Source organism: Muscardinus avellanarius, assembly GCF_963383645.1.
Source record: "Muscardinus avellanarius genome assembly, chromosome: 20".
Taxonomy (NCBI): domain Eukaryota; kingdom Metazoa; phylum Chordata; class Mammalia; order Rodentia; family Gliridae; genus Muscardinus; species Muscardinus avellanarius.
In genome coordinates, this window is record NC_137806.1 from 529,992 (window position 1) to 552,322 (window position 22,331).

The 22,331-nt window shown below is 38.3% G+C and overlaps 1 protein-coding gene across 2 annotated transcripts in view; it reads left to right on the top strand.

Moving 5' to 3' along the window:
• The window catches only part of ODAD2 (outer dynein arm docking complex subunit 2), a gene marked incomplete at its 3' end in the record, with an annotated part of 154,683 nt that overhangs the window by 13,140 nt on the left and 119,212 nt on the right, over positions 1-22,331 (top strand). The window contains exons 5-9 of one of the 2 annotated variants that reach the window (XM_080717060.1): positions 147-283; positions 3,784-3,900; positions 7,577-7,776; positions 9,547-9,648; positions 12,620-12,767. In XM_080717060.1, the coding sequence (XP_080573186.1) occupies positions 147-283; positions 3,784-3,900; positions 7,577-7,776; positions 9,547-9,648; positions 12,620-12,767 (704 nt within the window). Of the gene's footprint in view, positions 1-146; positions 284-3,783; positions 3,901-7,576; positions 7,777-9,546; positions 9,649-12,619; positions 12,768-22,331 lie in introns of those variants that run through there. The other variant, XM_080717061.1, reaches the window with a different exon arrangement.

Consider the following 22,331-nt stretch of genomic DNA (forward strand, 5'->3'; position numbering starts at 1 on the left):
GAGGTAGAAGGCCCCTAGGTTCCATCCCGAGTACCACAAAAAAAGGGAAAAGAAAATGAAAAAAAATCAGCAATATTTATTTGGTTGAAGCTAACACATTTTCCAAAATTCTAAGTTCCTTTTAACGGCTTGATGATTGGTTTCAGATTATGAATTTTCAAATGGATGTCGAGCCCCACCTTGGCGACAGATCCGTGGGGAAATTTGTTATGTGCTGGTAAAGCCACATGATGTTGAAACCTTGTGCATTACTTGCAGCGCAGAAGGAGTATTTTTAAATGGTGTAAGTAGTTCAATAAAAAAATTTAAAAAATAAATATAAGTTAAATTAGAAAAAAAAACATAATCAAAGCCAGTTGTTGTGGGTTCCCTGCTGGGTCTCTGCGATGCTGGGTCATCTCTTGGGCTGTGTCCCGATGGCCGTGGAGGGTAGAATACAGTCCCATGGGATTCAAGCAGATTCCTTTGGTATGTATTTGCTGGACAAATCCAAAATTGTCTCAGAATCAGCCTCATTCCTCATTGCTGGTCATTAAGCCAGTCTTCTAAGAAATGGGCTTCAAAGTGACCCATTTCATTTTATAAAGCTATGATCTCTTTAACACAATAGGTTCATGGATTAGTTACACAGGAGGATGTGCCCCGTGAAGCCAGAACCTAGACCTCTGGGGAGGAGGTGCTATCCAGTTAGAGCCTTGTAGACCTGACTCTGCTGGGACCCGGACCTTTTAAAAGGAAACACTGCTGGATTGACAATGACATTTCTGAGGGGGTGTGATGAGCCTGGTTGTATGGCTGTGGGGGTAAAACAACAACAACAACAACAACAACACCTAAGAACCAGCCAGAACCAACTAGAAATCACTACCAACTGTTCCTATTGGAAGCAACCACCACTGCCCTTGGGTGACCTCTAACAGAGGCGTTGAGCACAAGGGGCAGGTTGCCTGTCCCTCCTTCCTCTTCCAGCTTTGGCTTTTTTTTTTTTTTTAGCTTCCTCCCGATTAAATCCAATCTAACCTGGCAAAGAAGAAAAACAGTTTTTCATATTCCCAGCCCAAATATTACAAAACAGGGTCTGAACAGAGCCTGAGTAGCTGGCTCTGAGCTGAGCTGAATAGCACACAGCCTTCTGAGTCTTCAGGATTAGAGCATTGGTTTTTGGTCTCATCCCAATTTACTGAATTAGCTAGAAGTGGTACCAGTCAGTCCAGTATCCTTTTCTTCAATCTGAGATGTAAATCATAAAGAGGCAGATAATATCGAGTGAGCGAGGCTGTACTGGGTGTTACACTCAAGCATAAAAGGGCAGCACTCAGGATAGGGTTCCCCGCCTGACGTTAAAGAAATGTCAGTGTTTTTGTAGTTTGGCTGCAGGCTATGCAGGCACAGTGGCGGTTGCCTTTCTCGGTCCAGGATTTCTACATGCATCTTTGATCTGTGCGCTCAGCTTCCTCTGCTGCAGGCTGCACCGTGATCTGTGCCTGTGCATTGGGTCCATCTCTGCTGTGCTGGCAGAAAAATGGCAGAAGGTACTGCAGCCCTAGCAAAATCGTGTGGAGGTCAGGCCCAGTTCTTCCGTGTCATGCAAGGCTGCAAGAGAGCCCCTTTGTAGGCTTTGAGGGAAGCCGGTGGCATAAATAGGCCTATGTTGGGAAACATACAGTAAAAAGCATCTTTAAAGATGGAGACATGATGAGGAAATCAGGCCTTTCATTTTTATGTCTCAGAAGAAGCTTAGCTTTCTCCTTTGCAACACCCTGTCCTCATTGCCTTTAATATAAATTTTGGACTCACAAGGAAAATTCTACAAGGACTCAAGCTTAAGTGAGGGACAGGTGGAGGGATGTTATTCCTGGGTTGGGCTGGGATTAAAATATTGGTGTGGCTTCCCTGATAACCTGTAAGATCTCTTCTTACACTCCTTGGGGATTTTCTTGTTAGCACTATACATCGTTTGTTTATGAACAGAGGAGGTAGACCATGATTTACCTTTTAGCTTTGTTTTTTATGTTTTTGGTGGGCTGGAGATTGAACCTTTACTGTATATCCCCCCAGCCCTATTTTATTTTTATTTTGAAACAGAGTCTCAATACTTTGATGAAAGTCTCATTACTTGCTGCGACTGTTCTCAAACCTACAATCCTCCTGTCTCAGCCTCTCAAATACTGGGATCACAGGTGTGTGCCACCACACTCGGCTTAGAAATTTAATATTAAATAAAGGGCTCACATGACTTTCCTATGGTCAGCACTGCTGTACATCAAAATGTTAAACAGGCATTCAAATTAAACACATGAAAACAGCTCTCCTTCCAGCCACTGGAGCCTGCTCCTTCACTCTTTTTCACATTTAATATACTTTTATTTTTAAATTGTTATTGGTGCACATAGTCTCACACCATAATGTGGATCGTGTTGACAATGGCATATATTCCTTGGAGCCCCCCCACCTCGTCCCCATTTCCATCTCTCCCAACACCGAACATCCAGGTTAACAATATTATACTCACGTCACATAGGCACATTCATGGAAAAGCTACATCCTTCACTCTTACTGCAGGCCGCACATCATTCGACAGGAGACACATGCATTGCAATGCCAGCTGCCACTGGAAACCACAGGACAATGGAGCCAACCCTAGAAAGAATACTTGGGACAGGCTTCAGCTCTTTTGTCTCTTGTTTCCTAATGAGAGATTTTATCTTTCTAAAGCATCAAAAGAAAGCCAGGTATGGTGGTGCATCCCTGCCATTCCTCCCGCCCAGCACTTGGGAGGCTGAGGCAGGAGGATCATGGCTTCGAGGGCCAGTCTTAGAAACTTAGCAAGACCCTGTTTCAAAATAAAAAATAAAACAGGACTGGGGGTGTAGTTCAGATAGAAGGCCCGGGTTCAAGTCTCAGTAACACACACACACACACACACACACACACACACACACACACACACACGAGAAGAAAGAAAATAAAAGATAAAAGAATTTTTATTTGACTTTCAAGAGTATGTTCAAAGAGTCTTTGTTTCAGTTGAAGACTATTGATCTAGATATATAAAACTTTGTTAAAAAAACACCTAAGTATTCTCAGTTTTCAAAAGAAAAACAAGGATAATATTCAAAAATTAAAAAATTTAAAAAACACACCATGAGTACGCATGTGAATAATCAGTTATGGTACAATAATGGGATGGGAAAGGAGGAAAATTAAGGAAAGAGGCAAGACAGAAGGACAGATAGCTCTACAGAGAAAATAACCCTAGGAAACGAGACAACATGCGGAGGAGAGCAGTGAGCAGGAGGCAAGCTCCTGGGCTTCCTACAGTGACTTGTGACCTTCAGGTCTACTATGACCTCATCAACCAGGACTCCTGAAGTCATAATGCATTCCACAGTAGAGGAGAGCAGAAGCAAAGAGCTTTTCTGTGTTGAGCAGACAGGAGGTGCTCAGTGCGTGCTAAGTGGATGGGTGAATAGGGTTAAGGGAGAAGGGTTTTCGCCTGTACAATTCTTAGACAAAGACTTTGACATGGCCAAGTATGGTAGCGTGTGCGTACTTGTAGTCCAAGCTACTAAAGAGATTGAGGCAGGAGGATCTATTTGAGCCTAGGAGGTCAAGACCAGCCTGGGAAACTCTGTGAGACTCCATCTCAAAACAGATAACAAAAGAAAAAAAAAAAAACGTGGATATTTTAGAGAGAAGAGTGTGCTTAGCTGTCATGTGTTGACCAGATTTTTTTTTTATTGCTATTACATTAATCATAGCACCAACTTCTTTCTTCTAAAGGGCAAAACTGATGATAAGGAGGAAATTAATTATGAGAGAAAAAGTGAAATTTATAAAGACCTTGTCACATTTTTAAAAGACAAATCTGTAAAGTTTTCAGAAAATATGTCAAAACAGGTAAGTTTTACAGTCTTTTTTGAACTTTCACAACTTTATATTACTTTTCTACAGCTTTCGATAGTATGAAAATTGGAGAGTAGTGTTACTTATTTTTGGATACTTTCTTTAATTAGCAGTGTTTTTCACATTATAACATAAAGTAAAAAAATATTGCAAATGTAGCACTTTCAAACTGTTTCTGATTTTAAGTGATCAACATAATATTTCAAGTCGCTAAGTAGGATTTTTTCCTCTTTTCTGAATAATGACACTAAGACGCAGCCCTGTTCATGATGCATGGATGCTCATCATTTTTCTTCTTTCTGGGCATCTCATGGTTACTACTTCCTTGGTTTATCCTAAAGAGTGTGTCAGCTCCATCCTCACAAGATGTGCTTCTCACCTGAGGGGAAATGCCGTTGGGCTTCCACTTTTGCGCGTCATAAGCTGTGGCCTGCGTCGTGCCGAGGAATGTCTCTTCCTTTGAGTTGTCCTTTTCTTGGGGTGTCATCATTTGATGGCACTTCCTAGGTACAAGAAGCACAGGGGAGGGAACTAACTTTAGGGTTAGCATGCCTGAAAGTATCTTATTCTTCTCACTTGTCTTTATAATACTTGTTTGAAAATACTTTTAACATTTGATGGCATTTTCCCCTATGTAACCCATTTATTTTGCCTTTCCCCCTTCAGGAACTTTTAGGATCTTTCCTGATGTTCTCTAATTTAGGTGGTATGGTTTTTGTTCATTTTTTATAAATGGTGACACATGGCCGTCAGAGATGGAAAGATATTTTCCACACTGTATCGTTAATTATTTTTTCTCTGTTCTTTTGGAATTTGCTAGTTGGATGCAGAGCTTCTGACACGGATCTTCTGGGTTCCTCTTCTCATCCCACCTCACCCTGGCTTGCCTTTCTAAAAACATTCTTTTTCTCTTCCAAATATTGTACTGTCCTCAAAATGTAAGCTTTACTGTTTGTTTGTTTGTTTATTTATTTATTTATTTTATTTTGGTGGTACTGGGGTTCCTGGAAACCCTTCTACCTCCGGGTGATACTCCCAGACCTATTTTATATGTTTTATTTGGAAACAGGGTCTCTTAAGCCAGCGCGGCTGGCTTTGAACCTGCGCGATCCTCCTGTCTCAGCCTCCCAAGTGCGGGGATTACAAGTGTGTGCCACCACACCCGGCCAAGCCATACCACTGAGCTATATCCCTAACCCCTCATTTACTCTTATTTATCTACTAAAAATAAACTTTATGATAAATTTAATCTATGCATATTTACATTTAAAAGCTTTAAATATTTTAGCTATAAATATTTTATTTTGGAGCATATAGTACAAGGGGTCTTACAGTAAAAATATTCACAGTAGCTAAAATAATTCTCTTATGTCTATATTAAGCTCCAGAGAATCGATTTCTTTTTTGACCAAGGGAATTCAGGGGAATCATTCATCTCCTGGTGCTAATAATTGAGGAACTTTACCCGTATTACTTTATTTGATGTGAGTTTCTTATAGACAGCATGCAGTTGGGCCATTCTGAAAAATCACTTTGTGCAATTCTGTTTATGTATCTGTTGGTAAACTTGGATCATTTAAACTTAATTATGTTAGAGATTAAATCTACCAGTTAATTTTGTTTTATGTTTATTCTCTTTTTTACCATTTTCTATGAATTATTTGAGCATTTAAACCTCAATTTTTATTAACCTATAGTGCTTTGACTATATCTCTTAGCATAACTTTTTAAATGGTTGCTTGTTAGGGTTAGCTATAGACTATCCCCTGACAAGCCCATGTATTGATGTTCAGGGTTGATATAAAAGGGTCATGAGAGCCGTGTTTCAGTTAAAATCTCTTACTGATATAATCAAAATGACTGACCCCATAATTTAGAGGAAGGGAGATTATTTGCTCCATTTTGGGAGATTTTGAGGTTCAGTCCACGTGAGGCCATAGTCTGCAGAGCGCAGGGCTCGGTGCATAGCAGAGGGAAGTAGAAGAAAGAGCAATGGGCTCTATTCTCATGTCCTTCATTTGTTTCAAGTCTTCAGCCCCCACCCCAACCCCAACAGTGCCCACCCAGGGAGACTGGAAGCAAGAGAGCCAGCAAGAGGATTCAGAGAGAGAGAAGTACAGTCCCCAAGGGCGCGGCCACAGAGACCCACGTCCTCCAGTTACACCCACTGCCTGTTACCACTCAGTAAATCCGTCTCAATGGATTTGTCCACCCTCATGGTTGGATCATATCAGCCTTAAACATGAATACGTGAACTCTTCAGGGGACATTGTTATATGATACATAAGTAACTTCTTATAATCTACTGGATTGAAATTTCAACATTAGTGTGAAATATACAGACCTCTTCTTTTACGTCCCTTTTATTCTTTCTCATTTCTAATATATTTGTCTTTATTTCCTCTGCATACATGGGCTAAGATGACAGAGTTAGAATTTTTGCTTCAACCATCAAACATCATTTAGAAAACTCAAGAGGGGAAAGAGTGTCTTCCGTATTTACCCATGCTTTTGATCTTTCCGTTGTTCTTTTCTTGCTTTCTGATTATATAATTTTCTTTTGTCATTTCCATTCTATTTAAAAACTCCTTTTAGCATCCTTTTGGGTAAGTTCCTTGGTGACGAGTGCTCCATCTGAGAATGTCTTGATTTCATCCCTAAGGAATGTTTCCACTGGATAGAGTATTCTGGGTTGACAATTGTGTTCTTTTAGCACCTGAAAAAAGTTCCAATTCCTTCGGACCTTCATGTTGTTTCATGAGAAATGTGCAGTAATTATTATATTAGGGTTATGTCTTTTTCTAACTTTGAGGAAATTTCAGGCATTTTTGGAATACATTTTCAGTGTGACCCTTTTCTTCTGGTACTCTATGAATATTGCAGTTTTATTATTGTGATAATCCCAAAGAAATTGAGGGTCTATTCATCTTTTATAAATATATTCCTTTTTGTTGTTTAGGTTGGGCAATTTCTAAAACCTTTAATGTCATGACTTTTATCCTCTGTATTTTTATCCTGTTGAACTTATATAGTTCTTATTTTAGTTTTTATATTTCATTTCCAAAATTTATATATGGCCCTTTATATCTTCTTTTTATCTGATGAGGCCTTCTATTTATTGAATATTGAATATGTTGAGAATTTCTAGTTTTTCATTTAAGTCTTTATAATTATTAATTGGAGTACTTTTATGATGGCTGCCTTAAAATATTGTGAGATTATTCCAATATCTCAAAAACAAAAATGGACTGGAGATATAATTCACTGGTAGAGCACCCTGGTTTCAATCCCCACTGCTACCAAAAATTAAAAATAAAAGTAAAGAAAAAAAAGAAAAACAGTTTATTTTTGGTTTAATCAATTTGCATATGCTATATTCCAGTCAAAACAGAGATTAAGCTTAATTTTTTCTAGAGGTAGTAAGGAGTATGTAAGTCTAACTGCTATTGTGTCTACATGAGCTCTAGTAGCAATATACTACTGTCTGCCCAACTCCAGTAGTGGCCTTGGCCTTGAAATTTTTTCTTACTCAACTTGTGTACTAAGCAACACAAGTTGGATGCATCTGAGATTTCCTTTCCTGGATTTATGATCAGTGTTAATCATCAGATGGGACTAGGTAATTCAGAGGTTATATCATTATAAAAAGTATTCTTAATTTCCTATAAAGGATATTAGATTCAATGAAGAACAACAAAAGGGTCATATTGATGAGGCATCTAGGAAGGAAGAAGCTCCTTCCTACAAAGCTATAACTGGTTCAGAAAAAAGTATTGTGGAGAAGAACCAAATTAATTTTGGAAAGACTCATATGACCAAGAGATTGGAGCCAAGCTTAAACTGGAGGGCCACGGTTGCTGACTTCAAAGAGTATGTAGACATTTGCATGAGTTTTCTTATATATCCTTTAGTCACTGCATATTTGCCTTATTTTTTCTGTGAAGTTATTTCATGGTAGAAAAATACAAAGTGGACGTTTGCACATCCCTCTCTAGTATGAGTTTATCCTTTCCTGCCGCTCTCTCTATTCCAAGTGGAAAGATTTTGACAGCACCTGGCTTTTGTTTAGAGCACTCTGGAGAGAAAGAAAGAGCACAATTTGCTTTCATGTTATTGATGAGTCAGGATGAAATAAAATTATGAAAAAGATGATAAAACGTGAAAAATAGCACAGGAAATGTAAACGTAGTGATAGGGACCTGATTATATGTGTGCTGGAAGGCTTTGGAATGATTTAAAGTACATGGGGTTAATTAGAGAAATCTTCAAAGGTTATTTTCTCTATAAATAGAGAAACCATTCATACCATAAAAAAGCATAGAGTGTATAAAATATTAACAAACTTATGTAAAGTGAACGTTCTATTAATGAATGTATGAAATATACAAAACTAGTTCCATTTGGGACCTTGTATAAATAGGTACCAAAATTAAGAGCTAGTGTTCCTTCAATGCTGAGAAGTCAGAAGCACTGTGTTAGTCAGCTTGTGTCACTATAATAATATGCCTGAGGTAATTAACTTATAAAGGGAAAAGGCTTATTTTGGCTGATGATTTGAAAGATTTCAGTTCATGATAAGTAAACCTACTGATTTTAGGCTTCTGGTAGAGATGCCAGATGGCAGAGGGTGTGACAGAGCAAAGACATTTGCTTTATGACCAGGAAACAAAAGGGAGAAAGAGGAAGTGGCTGGGCTCTCACAGTCCTATGTAAGGGCATTCCCTCAGTGACCTAAAGACTTCCCACTAGGTTCCACATTTTAAATATTCCACAACCCCTCAGTACTACCAACCTAGGGATCAAGCCTTGAGCATGCAGATCTTTGAAGGATATTGAATATCCAAACTGTCATCTGTTTTAAAAATTTAACCAATAACTTACAAACTTTAGCTTATATTTAATGTTCTGTGTCTGTCACATGATTAAAAAAAAAGCTGGCTCCTGGTTGGTGACATGGGAACCCTCATCTGCAGGGATTCTGAGAACCTCTTGATGATTCTGTTTTGAAACAAACCCATAGAACTGTCAGGAAGCAGGAGTCCTGTAGAAAGAGGAGACACTCTTACTTTTCTGATTCTCATCAAATTTTCTGTTTTGTGATTCTGTTTTAAAGAATGAGTCTGGCAATAAAGTGTATGGGCAACTCTGTAAACTGGGGAGTGGATTTTTAATACTACTTTTTTCATGTGCTTATTCTTTCAATTATGGCTTCCCTTAATGAGAAAAGAGTGTGTGTTGAGGACTGTGCTAAGCCTGAGTGCACTTGGAAAGTGAGGTGCAGGTCCTTTTGTAGTATTGGATGGGGAATATAAGAAATCATAGGCAGTTAAAATTGAAAGCAATAAGCACCCAGAGGAGAAGGCATGGTGTGAAGGACTCACAAGGTGATAGCCCCCCATGAAGATCCATTCCCAATACAAAGAAATACTGCATGCGGTGCTCCTTCAGTCTCTAAAATGCATGGCTGTGTCTGAGGAACAAAAGGGACAGCTCCAAGTATCAGGTGAAGTTGGGAATTGTTATTCTTTCAAAGGAATACCCATCATTTGTGTGCCTGAAGGAAATGGACCATTTGTATATGTTTCTCTCTTTTATTTCCTATGCATCAGCATAAAGTAATAAAGTTTATTTACAATTTAGGCAAAAAAGCACACCAAAAGATACAAAAGACCAAGAGGAAAAACATGGAAGACTTGAAAAGGCAAGACAGTCTGTTTCGCATGGAAGAACACAGATGCTTCGGTATGTTTTTGTCAGCATGGCCAGTTCCTAAAGCTCCCCTTGCACATGGGCTAGTTAATATATTGATCAATGGGGTTCTTACTATTATATTAGGTTCTGAGATATTTATATTGACACTGTGACATCTAGCAGTGTTATGGAAGTGGTATACAGATTAGTGGTTGCCAGGATTTGGGCATGGTGGGGGAAGAGGAGCTGGTTGGCATGACTTATAGAGAGGTAGCATGAGGGAGTTCTATGTGGCAGCAGAGACGTTCTGTATAGTGATTGCTGTGGTTATTACACAAAGTTACACATGTGATCAAAGACATACACATGTCCCAAGGAGACTTTCCTGGTTTTACTATGGTATTATACATGAGATATAACCACAGGGAGAAGCAAGGTAAAAGGCATGTAAGACCACACGACACCATCTTTACAACTTTCTTTATGCCTGTAATTATTTCCAAATAAAATGTTATAAAGATTAACTATTAAACAAATTGGATATTGCACTTAGAAAAGAAGCAAAAAGAGCATAAAATAGTAGTGTCTTAAAGTTTTCCCCCTTTAGTATACAAACTTCACATGTAGAATCTCCGCCATTTCTTCCAGCCACCACTCTGAAACTCTAATAAATGTTAATCCTAAATTTCATTTCTTAAATTTTTGTATTGGTGCATTGCAACTGTATATGATAGTGGGATTTATAGTGAAAAAATCATACACACACATATTATTTGGTTTGCGTCTTTAAATATATCGAATATATATCTTTCTAATACAAAGTTATTTGACTCCAGGAGCAGGGGTCTGAGTACTAGTAATACTGAATTCCAAACTGAGCTCTTTCCTCTGAATGGTTAAGTTCTAGTGAAGTCTATGTCACCTGCCTGGGTCTCCCCTTGCTCATTTTTCTAAGATGTAGCTTTTTATTTTATTTATTTTTAATATTTTTTGTTTTTATTTTATTTATTTCTGCTCTTACCTTTATCATGATCTTTCTTCTGTTTGCTTTAGATTTATTTTGCTCTTTTTTCTGCTTTTTTTGTTTATTTATTTTTAGTTTCTTTGGATTATTTAATTGAGACTTTTTTATTTTCTAATGTAAGCACAGTGCTATATATTGTCCTTTCTGTACTGCTTTAGCTGAAGACAACTCGTGATTTATTTAGAAGTACACTGTGTAGTTGCTGGGTATTTGGAGGTTTTTCCTATTATGTTTCATTGCTGATTTTCATGGTAATCAGTGAATATGCTCTCTATAATTTCTGTTATTTCATAATTGGTGAAGTGTTTGATGGCCCAGGAAATCTCAGTATAGATTCTTTGGGTGCTGGATAAGAATACCAAGATGGCGACCTTTGCTGGGTGAAGTTACATGAGAACTAAGTTACAGTAGTCCCTCCTTATCTTCAGGAGTTATGTTCAAGACCCCTTGTGGGTGTCTGAAACTGCAAATAATACCAAATGTTCTTAGGTATACATACATACATACCTATGATAAAGTTTAACTTCTAAACGAGGCACAGTATAATAGACTAACAATATTAATAGCAGAGCAATTAACAGCACATTGTGGTGACGCCTGTGTGAGTGGTCTTCCTCAGGATATCATGCTGCACAGTCCTCATTCTTCTTTGGATGATGTGAGATAATACGGTGTCTACAGAATGATATGAAATGAGGCCGATGCCGTAGACATTGTGAGTCAGGTTATGATGCCAGGCCTACTTCAACGTAAGCACTGTGACAGTATCACAGTTGATCTGCCATTGAGACACTACTAATAAAAACAGGTGGTGAGCACATAGAGCTTGGACATGCTGTACAAAGGATGATTCACATTTCAGCAGCAATGGAGGGACAGCATGTGACCTTAGAATGGTGCAACTTAAAGCTCATGAATTATTTATTTCTGAATTTTTTCCACTTTAGTATTTTTGGATGGCAATTCATAGTGGGTAACCGAAATCATGGAAAGCAGACAGCACATAGGGGGACCACTGTATGTTGTTTTATTGTGTTGTTGATTTAGACTATATCTTTGCTTATTTTATTTCTGGTTATTCTATCAATTGTTGAGAGGGGATTTTGAAACCTACAACTACTATTGTAGATCTTTTTCATTTCTGTTCTGTTTTTCTTCATGTAACTTATATCTCTGTTGTTTGATATATACAAATTTAAGAGTGCAACTTCTCTCTGGTGAATTAATGTTTTGTCACTGGTAATTTCCTTTTGTGAAGTTTACATTATCTGATATTAATACAGCGACTTCTGTTCCATTTGCATTGTATATATTATTTTCTCATTTTACCTTCAAAATTTCCATTTCATTTTATTTGAATTGAACTTTTTATAGACAGCATATAATTGACTTCCGTCTTTTATTTCTATTTTTTTGGTGCTGAGCTACACACTCAGCTCTGTTTTATTTTTTTCCCCTCAAAACAAGGTATCCCTAAATTGCTGAGGCTGGCCCTGAACTCGCAATCCTCCTGTGTCAGCACCCTAAGTACTGGGGTTACAAGTATGTACCACCACACCTAGCTTCCACTCTTTTTAAAAAAATCTACTGTCAAACTATCTTTTGATTGGTATATCTAGATAATTTAACTATCATTTAATTGCTGTTATTTTAGGGCCTAAGTTGTCATTTTATATACTTTTTTGTCTCTGTAGATTACTTGAACACTTTCCTTTCTAGAATTCTACTTTTATTTGTTTATAGTATTTTTGGGCGCATTTCTGTGTATAGACTTTTCTGTGTGTTCTAGGTACTATGTTTTATATATACATAACTTGCCACAATTTGTTAGTGGTGACCTTTACCAAATGGAGAGGAGTACAGAAACTTTGTCCCCACTTGTAGAACTTAGAAGGTATTGGTGTATTTATTATTTATAGACATGTTACTAAAATATGATAATTACCCCCGTGCCTTTGCTGTAGCTCACGCATGTGGGTCTGTGTTGCTGTGTTTTAGGAAGAGTGTTGATAAGGGTGAGGACATCATCAGTGACAGCTCCTCAGAGAGTGAGGAAGATGAGGAGCCAACTGAGCACCGTCAGGAAGCAAACGCAGACCTGCCTTCAGAGTACTGGCAAATTCAGAAGCTGGTGAAATACTTAAAGGTGAGAAAGACCTTTTGAACTCTATTTGCAATGTTCATTTTAATTCTTTGCCCCAAATATATATTCTGCTTATAAGTTTATTATATGTTTCTTTCAACTAAGAGTAGTTAGTACCACTGTTATTTGGGTGTGCAGAGGGGAAGGTCTTATTGCCTTGAGACATCAAGATAGTCCTCAAGGTGCAGCCAGGCTTCCTGGTACCACCTTTCTCACCTGGCTGAGGAGTGGAGGATGGGCCTGATGGATACAAGAGATTGTGGCTTGCCACCATTTTATGATTTCAGTATGGCATAATGGAAAGAGCACGGATATTTAAAGCTGAACTTAAGTTAAATTTTAAGCTGTACCACTTATTATCAGGGTAGCTATTGAAAATTTATGGTTTTGAGTCTTAATTTTCTTATTCTATTGAATGAAATGACTGAGGCCTTGTCTCAGACAATATTCTCACTGCTAAAACCCGAGAAAACTGACCACATAACTTAGAGAATGGAAGATTTATTTGCTCACAGTTTTTCTGAGATCTCAGAGTTTCAGTTCATGTCAGGCTGGGTTACATCTGCAGAGCTCAGGGCATTGCATCTGCAAACAGAGAGGGAGAGAGCAAAGGGTTGGTGCTCACATCATGGAGGCCAGAAGGAAGAGAGAGTGAGGAAGCAAGTGGATCCAAAGACCAAAGCACAGTCCCTAAGACAACGCGCCTGGACCCACCACCTAGGTTACTACCCAATAAACCCATCACAATGGGTGGGTTTATTTACACACTGATGAAATGAAATAAACTCTGAATATTAATATATAAACTCTTTAGGGGACATTATATATCTAACCATAACAGGCTTGCACTCTTTAGGACTGTTTTTTTAAAGATTGAGAAAATATTTGAAATAAGTAGTATGGTGTCTGATCCATTGTAGGTGACTAAAATATGTATTGTCTCACTTCCATTTTTCTCTTATGTCAGATAAGTATAAAAATATTTTATATGAGCCGGGCGTGGTGGCGCACACTTATAATCCCTGTACTTGGGAGGCGGAGACAGGAGGGTCATGCAGGTTCGAAGCCAGCCATGCTGGCTTAAGAGACCCTGTTTCCAAATTTAAAAAAATATAAAATAGGTCTGGGAGTGTAGCATGAAGATAGAAGGGCTTCCATCCCCAGTACCACATATATATATATTATGATAACTGGCCCATATATTGTACTTAAGTACTTGAAGGAAGAGCAGGGCAGGGAAAATGACTTGTCAAAATCCAGATTAATGTTAAATTTTGACATCAGATAACTGATAGTGATTATATCTAGGACTCCTTTAAAGCTGAAGTCCAGAGGTACTTGTGGAAAGAAACATTTTTACTTACCTCATGCTCATTCCTTCTTTTTCATATCTTTGGTCAATTGCCCAAGGGCATTTTCCAGTAGCTTTGTACATTTAAAGACATTTATGTAACTCCTGGACTTAAAAGGATACTTTTCCATGCTTTGAGGTGACCTCAAGTTAGCATATAAAAAAGTCTGTAGCACATTTTTTGTGTGTGAATTTGACAAAGGTCCTTTACATAGACACAGTCTTGTCGGCATAAGAGAGCTAAAGAAGCTTCTCCAAGAAAAATGTTCTCCTTTCTTCTAATGGGCGTGGCTTCAGTGGAAATTACCAGTATTTCTCAGAAGGATAAAAAATTATTTTATTGAACCCTGAACCCCAAGAAAAGTTACAGAGGAAATTAGGAATACGAGAAAATGTATTCTAGTTCTCCTTAGAGAACCCAGGTGTAATAATTATTACTAGGTATAAGGGATCCACAGACATCATGAAAAACAAGAGGAGAAAATGCTGATGGCAGGGTCAAAGGCGAGGTGCTCACTTTCAGGAACCAGGCAACGCAGGGGGAAGAAGGGTCACAGTCGAATCAGTCAGCTGGACTTGCAGCTGTTTCTACACTCTGAATGTGTGCCCGCTGCTAATGTGAGTCATTTTTGCAGAAATAAATATTAGTAATTTTCTACACATAGCATACTTCATATAAGCCCACTACTGGTATTCTAAGAAATAAAAATTTTGAGCCAGGCATGGTGGCACATGCTTGTAATCCCAGTACTTGGAAGGCTGAGAGAGAATTACAGCTTTACCGCTTTCCTCAGCAATGTAGTGATGCCCTCCACAACTTAATAAGACCCTGTTTCAAAATGAAGAGTAAAAAAGTAAGGGGTATAACTTAGAGATAGAATGCCCCTTGAGTCAGTCCATAAAACAGTGGAAAAAAAAAGAATGGAAGCCAAAAAGTCTTTACATTTGAAATTTTGACATGTGAGTCTATGTACCTTATCAATCTTGCTAAGAGTTCTGAATTGTCACATTATTTGGAAATAACCAATAATGTTTATCATTTTCAGGGTGTGAATATTTGCCATATATGTTGTACATATAACATATTACAATTATGTTAATATGTAACATATTCAAATTCATTCTTTCTGAGTGATTTTAAAAAAGAAATACAAAGAAGATGTGAATGTAAGTTGTAGTCCATTCCACCATATGACATGTGACTGATTTAAATTCTGAACTAGCAAAAATAATTTAAATTCAACGACCAAACCAAAGTCAAGGTCAAGGTGTACAATATTTTCATGTTTATACCTGACTTCAAAATCTGCTATAAATCTATAAAACAGAAGACATGTGCAGTGGTATACTCCTGTTTTCCCAGTATTTGGAAGGCTGAGACAGGAGAATCACAGGTTTGAGCCCAGCCTCAGCGACTTAGTGAGGCCCTGTTTCAGGATAAAAAATAAAAAGGGCTGTGGGTATATTTCAGAGGTAGAATGCCCCTCAATTCAATCCCCAGTACAAATGAACAAACAAACCAATAAGCAAGATATCAGCATAAATACAGAGACTCTGACAAAATAAACCATGGGTGTATAGTCAACTTATTCTTGACAAAGATTCCAGGAACACACAGTGGTGATAAGATAATCTCTTTAATGACTGAAATTGTGGAAAACTAGATATTCACATGCAGAAGAATGAAACTGAACCCTTATCTCATGTCATAAACAAAAGTCAGCTAAAAATGGACTAAAGGAGCTTGAAGAAAATGGCAACTGTGGATGCAGCACATCTCAGTAGCTGTAACAAATAAAAAGCAACTACCAAGAGGGCAGCTCCTTGACAAGAAAAACAAAGGAGTGAAATTTTTATTAATGAAAACACAGAAAAGGGAACCATGGCAGAAGAATATCCAGTACTCAGATTGCAAGATCCCTTGCAAAGAGCCTGAGCGCATGACTGACCTGGTGTGGCAGCCAGCGCCATTTTGTGCTGCTGGCTGAACTGCTGCTGCCAGCTCTGAAGCCCCAAGAAATTCTAGCAAGTAAAGAAAGTGGTGGCAGAGCTCCAGCATCTCAAGCGACAAGCACCATGCTTCAGGGACCAAGAAAAAGATCCAAAAGCCTGTACGCTCACCAGAAGACGATACCTGCTGTGGTGCACTGTGCCCTCCAGAGATGTGGGCCCGCAGAGCAGTAAGGTAACCATGTTTCTCAGTGGATGACCACCCAGAGCAGCCTCAGGGACCCCAGCAGGCTAAGATCTGGTGGTTCACCCCTGAGATGGTCAGGTAATAACCTACAGACACAGGAAAGGCCCATAGTAGCACAGGATCACAGGGAGTCACTCTGAAATTACACTGAACACCCTCTGCCAGTACAGGTAGGAAGGCACAGGCCCAGAGCCAGAAGGCGCAGAGCCCAGGTTCGAAAGACGCAGAGCTGAGGACCTGAAAGCACAGAGCCCAAGCCCGGAAAGCATAGAGCTGAGGGCCTAAATGAATAGAGCACAGGGCTAGAGATCACAGAGCCCAGAGCCAAGCGCGCAGAGCCTAGGTCTGAAAGTGCAAAGCCCAGGGATGGGAGGTGCAGAGTCCAGAGCCAGAAGGTGGAGAGAGAGCTCAAAGCCCAGGGCCAAAAATCACAGAGCCTAGGGCTGGAAAATGCAGAACCCTGTGCCTACATGAAACTCATATACAGTGCACCTGCCACCCTGACATCTGAAAACAAAGCAGTCAGAGGTGAGAGAGGGGCGCAAACACTCATAAAATGGGTCCAAAAGCTGACAATAGGTTACAAAGCAAATGAGAGATATTGGGACACACTACAGAATCTACTACAATGAACAAACATAATATAGGCCCTGTATATATAAATTAGTAGTACTGCTCTCTTAGTATTTTTTTGGTTGGTTTTTGTCTTTTATTTATACTTATAATTGTTAGTTTTTGTGGTTTGTTTTTTTATATGCATGTTTCTTTGCTCCCTCCCCATTCCTTTTACAAGCTCCCTCCCTTTATCCTATCTCCTTTCTTCTCTCAAAACTATTTTTCTTACTGCATCTCCTTGTTTTATACTCAAGCTATTTTATATCTCCATACTTAAACGCTCTATAGTAACTACAAGAATCTACTATATCACCATCTCTCATTCTCAACCAGACACTATCTTATTATACTTAAGTTCTTACTCAACTCAATCAGATTCTCTACTTTATCCTACTTCTGTACCCATTACCGAAGCTCCTACCCCCTCACCTAACCCTCATTATTGAAAAAAAAATACTACTTACCCATGCATGAACCTGTTGACACCTCTAAATCCCTATTGCTAAAATTAGATCAGACAGGTTATCCACAGACTCACTCATAAAAAGAAAGAAGATGCTAAGACAACAGAAACACAAGCCCAATAATTCTGAAAATATGAAAACCAGGAACTGTGAGGAAATAAGGGAAATCACAAATACTGACTGCTAAGAAATGCAAGAAAGATAATTCTGAATCCTGATCCTCAATATGATGAAAGGCATCACAGTAAGAGTATGGGCAATGCAAAAAGAAATTGAGATGTTAAGAAAGAGGAAGAGGCCTGGAATGAAATGAAAGAGTCAATAAATGAAATGAAGACAGTAATAGAAAGAAATTCTGGAAGATTAAATGAAATGAAAAACAGAATATTACTGTCAGAAGACAGTTTATTCAAAACCAAAAGCACAGTCAACTGTATACAGAAGATATTGCAACAGAACGTAAACATCTAACAACTATGGGACAATATGAAATGTCCTAACTTACAGATAAATGGCATGGAAGATGGGACAGAGGCAAAGACCAAGGGTATTCGTAATCTCTTCAGAGAAATAATTTCAGAAAATTTTTCCAAGTATGGAGGAGAGTTGGACATACAAGTGCAAGAGACATACAGAACACCATTAATATCAAAGAAGGACCTCCCCATGCCATGTAATAATAAAAATGACCATCATAGAGGCTAATGAAAGACTCTTAGAAGCAGTGAGAACAAAAAAAATGGGTGACATCCAGGGGAAAAACAATAAAAAATTACTCCAGACATCACAACCCAAGTCACAAATGCCAGGAGAGACTGGTATGATGCAATTTAGATCTTGGAGGAAAAAAACTTCCAGCCAAAACTGTTATGTCCAGCAAGGTTATTATTCAAAATTGATGGAGAAATAAAAGTATTTCATGATAAGTAGAATCTCAAAAAGTTCATAACTACTAAGCCAGCAGTAGAAAAAATACTTAAAGAAATAAATCATAAAGAAGAAAAAGAAGCAAATTTCAGATTCAGAGAAGCAATGAATTCAGTCAGTGGGGCAAGGAAACAAAGATCAAATAATATTATATCAAACAAGATAGAACACAAAATGAAACAGAAGATAGAACACAAAATGACAAGAAACAAAAATCATAGCTAGATAATAACACTGATCATCAAAGGACTTAACTCACCAATTAAAAGACATAGCAATGTGAATTTAAAACTGGCAATGTGAATTTAAAAACATAATCCAAATATATGCTGCTTGCAAAAGATATTCATAGGCTAAAAGCAAAAGGATGTAAATAGATATATCATGCGAATGGAGACCAAAACCAGGCAGAGGTAGCAATGCTTATATCCAATAAAACTGACTTTAAGCTAAAACACATCAGAAGAGACAAATAAGGACACTTCCTCCTATTAAAAGGAACAATTTAGCAAGAAGATATGATGATAGAAATATTTACACCCACATTTGTAAAAAAAAAAAAAAAAAAAAAAAAAAAACCTTCAGGACATCAGATCTCAAATAGACCCAAATACAATAATATTGGGAGACTTCAAAACACCACTCACAACACTAGATCAATCTTCAAAGCAAAAGATGAGTAAAGACTCTTCAGAACTAAAGAAAAGTATAAACTAAATGGACCTGATAGGTATATAGAGAATATTTAATATACTTTATAGGTATATACAGAATAGCATTCTTGAACTACAGTCCTTATGTCTCAGCCTCCCAAGTACTGGGATTACAAGTGTTTGCTGCCATGCCCACCCACCTGTCTTCAATTGTTTTGAGAAAACTATCAGAAAGAGAACATTCCCACCCAGTCCTCCAGCTGTACAGGGCCTGTAAGCTCAGATATGGCCTTTCAAAAAAGTAAGTAGAAGAGCACTCAATGCTTTCTTGAAGAGTCCTGGTCCATTGTCTTCATTTTACTAGTAAAAGAAGCAGAGGTAAGGGTGCAGACGTGTGAGATGGGCCAGGGGGTAGAATAATGGAGTAGCTAAGAGCATTGTCTTTGATGTTGGAAAGACATCCATTGGGCTGGGATTCTGCCACGTACTCAATGGCCCTGGATGTGTTGACCAGCCTCTCTAAGCCTCAGTTTCCTCATTGACCAAGATGGAAAAGTAAAAGTGCTCATATGTTAGGATTGGTATGAATAGTAATGAAATTTAACGTGTGTAAAGTACTTAGTGCAAAGTCCTCTGACTGTTGGCAGTAATAATCATTTCTACTGTGTATGATTATTATTACAGAAAATGTGTGATGTGGAGTCTTTTTGGCTTGCTCAGGTGGCTTTCAGTTTTTGCTTTAGGTTTTCTAGCAACCAATAAAAGGAGGAAAATAGAGTGAGCTAATACACTGAGGGAAAGACTTACCATCTTTTAAAAAAAATAAACCAGTTGCCAATGAGTGTTAACTGATCTTGGTGCTAATAGCAGAAGAAATTTTCTCCCTTAGGACTGAATGGGGCAGACATGAGATGAAAGAGCAACCAACATCCTTGACAATATCTCCCAATGACAACGGCAAAGAGAATTTCTCATAATAACCTAATTATTGAATAGCTCTTGTGAGCTATCCAACTATTTAGGATCGGTCCATATAATATTGGGCCAAAAAGGATGCACTATTTCTGTCCCAGAACAGCTAAGGAAAACATTTATTGATGAAGTGCTATTTAAGCTTGCACAAGTTATTCATCAATAAATCATGTGCAAATGTGATACTCTTGGCCAGACAGTAAATTGCTTGGAATTCTTATAGTTCCCACAGGTAAATATTCTTAACAGAGCCAATAAAAGAGAAAATATATCTACCAATGATTTCAAGGTTTTTGACACAGGTAAATGTTTTATATGGAGACACAAAAGGATATTAAAAGTCTCTGAAATACAAAATTGAATGTCTCTAGGTAATCTCAAAATAAATACACATGACATTTTAATTTATAAATTATGGCTTCAATGTAGACTTAAACTGGCAGAGAATGTTAATGTTGACCTGACTTTCTACTTACCATTTTCCAAGTAGAGCAATGTCTGTGATTGTTGAAAAAAAACTTGATGAGCTCATTAATACCCAAACAGGTCAATGAACTATAGCTTATTATTTATCCAGTACTATGAGCTCAGATCTTGGCACATAAGCAAAGAGAATTTGAATTTAATTATTTGGCTTTGACATACATTCACTTTAACTAGTAGAAGTTTTATATATGTTTATATTCTTTTGTCTGGACTTTTAGAACACAATTTAACATTTAAATTAATGAATATATTGAAATGTATTCACCAACCTCCTGAAACTTTTTATCATCCATAGCTGGTAATTCTGGTGACTCTGATGATTCTTTTTTTTTCTCAGTACTGGGGATGGAACCCAGGGGCAATTTCACCTCTGAGCCATACCTCCAGCCCTATTTTTTATTCTTTATTTTGAAACAGAGTCTCACTAAGTTGCAGAAGGCCTCACTAAGTAGCTGAGCCTGGCCACGAACCTTCAATACTCCTGTCTCAGCTTTCCAAGTACTGGGATTACAGGCATGCGCCACCACGTCTGCTTCTGTACCCTAATTCTAAGTGAGCTGTTTCCCCTTTACAGCTACCATACTGATCAGTACTTCCTTTCTGCTGTTGGAATCATGAGGATTCAGGTTGTCTTATTAGCTGCTCTTTGTATTGAGGGATCATGTTAAATTCATTTCTGTATTTTGCCAGAGTGCTTGCTAATGAGCACAAACTTGTACCTTCACCCTGTGCCCAAACGATGCAAAGGAAGAGGGGCTCCCGAGGCATGGGGCTCGCTGCTCTCAATCTCGGCTTCTGGATCAGGCTTTCCTGCCTGTAAGCCGGTGCCATTCCTTCTGCTGTGGGTATCTTTCCCTACTTCTCTTGCACCCTTCTCTCTCTTTTTTCTAATAGCTTGCTTTTTCCTTGGAGACATACTGTTTTATTTCTGCACTTTCCAGCTTTAAACACATACATACTCTATTCTCCCCTGCCCAGGACTGCTTCCAAATCTGGCAAGGAAAAGATTTTGCTTTATTTCCAGAGACTGAAGAAGATGGTTCATTAATATTTATGCTCCACACTAATTTCATGAGTTTCTAAAACACAGTGATGTTTCACTCATTTCTAAATTATGTAGAGAACCCCTTTGTGAAACAGGAGGATAATCAAGAGGTATGTTGTTTCCTTGAAAATGTGGACTTCTTAGTCATAAGATTTGTAATAGTATAAATAAATGTATGCGGGTAGTCTTTGGTAAAGTGAAGGGACCTGCAGCCACTTAGCGAGACCCTATTTCAAAATAAAAAATAATTAGGCCTGGGGGTCTAGTTCAGAGGTAGAATGACCATGGGTTCAATCCTTAGTACAAAGAAAGAGAGAGAGAGAGAGAGAGAGAGAGAGAGAGAGAGAGAGAGAGAGAGAAAGGTGAAGTAAGATGTAGAAAGGACACAATTGTAAGTAGTTCTGTGTTTCAAACACATTAGTGTAAGTGTCCTTAAACTGAAGAATGAATTACTCCACCCCAAATTGAAGGCCTACAAGAGTCCACATGGATTAGAGATGGACTGAGTAAGGGATTCAGTGTTAACGGATCCATCACTGTAAGAGGAGCTTGAGGTGAGACTAGTGTCAAGAACATGGTCGCTAGGCCTCAGTGAGTTCACAGGGGTCTCAAAGGCTGAACGTAGAATCATACTTTCTCTCCCCTGCTGACATTTTCTAGGGCTGTTGTATGGAGCTAATGATTAGTACCATCCTGGCCTCGGCTATAGGCTTACCTGGGTTATACTAGCAAGCCAGGTGGAGATGTTTGCCCCTCTCTGAAGTGCTTCACGCTAATGCTTTTATCCTGTGGACTTACATAATGAAGCAGTCCAGAGTTAATTCCCAGGAGTTAATTCCCATTTCCCCAGGAGTTCC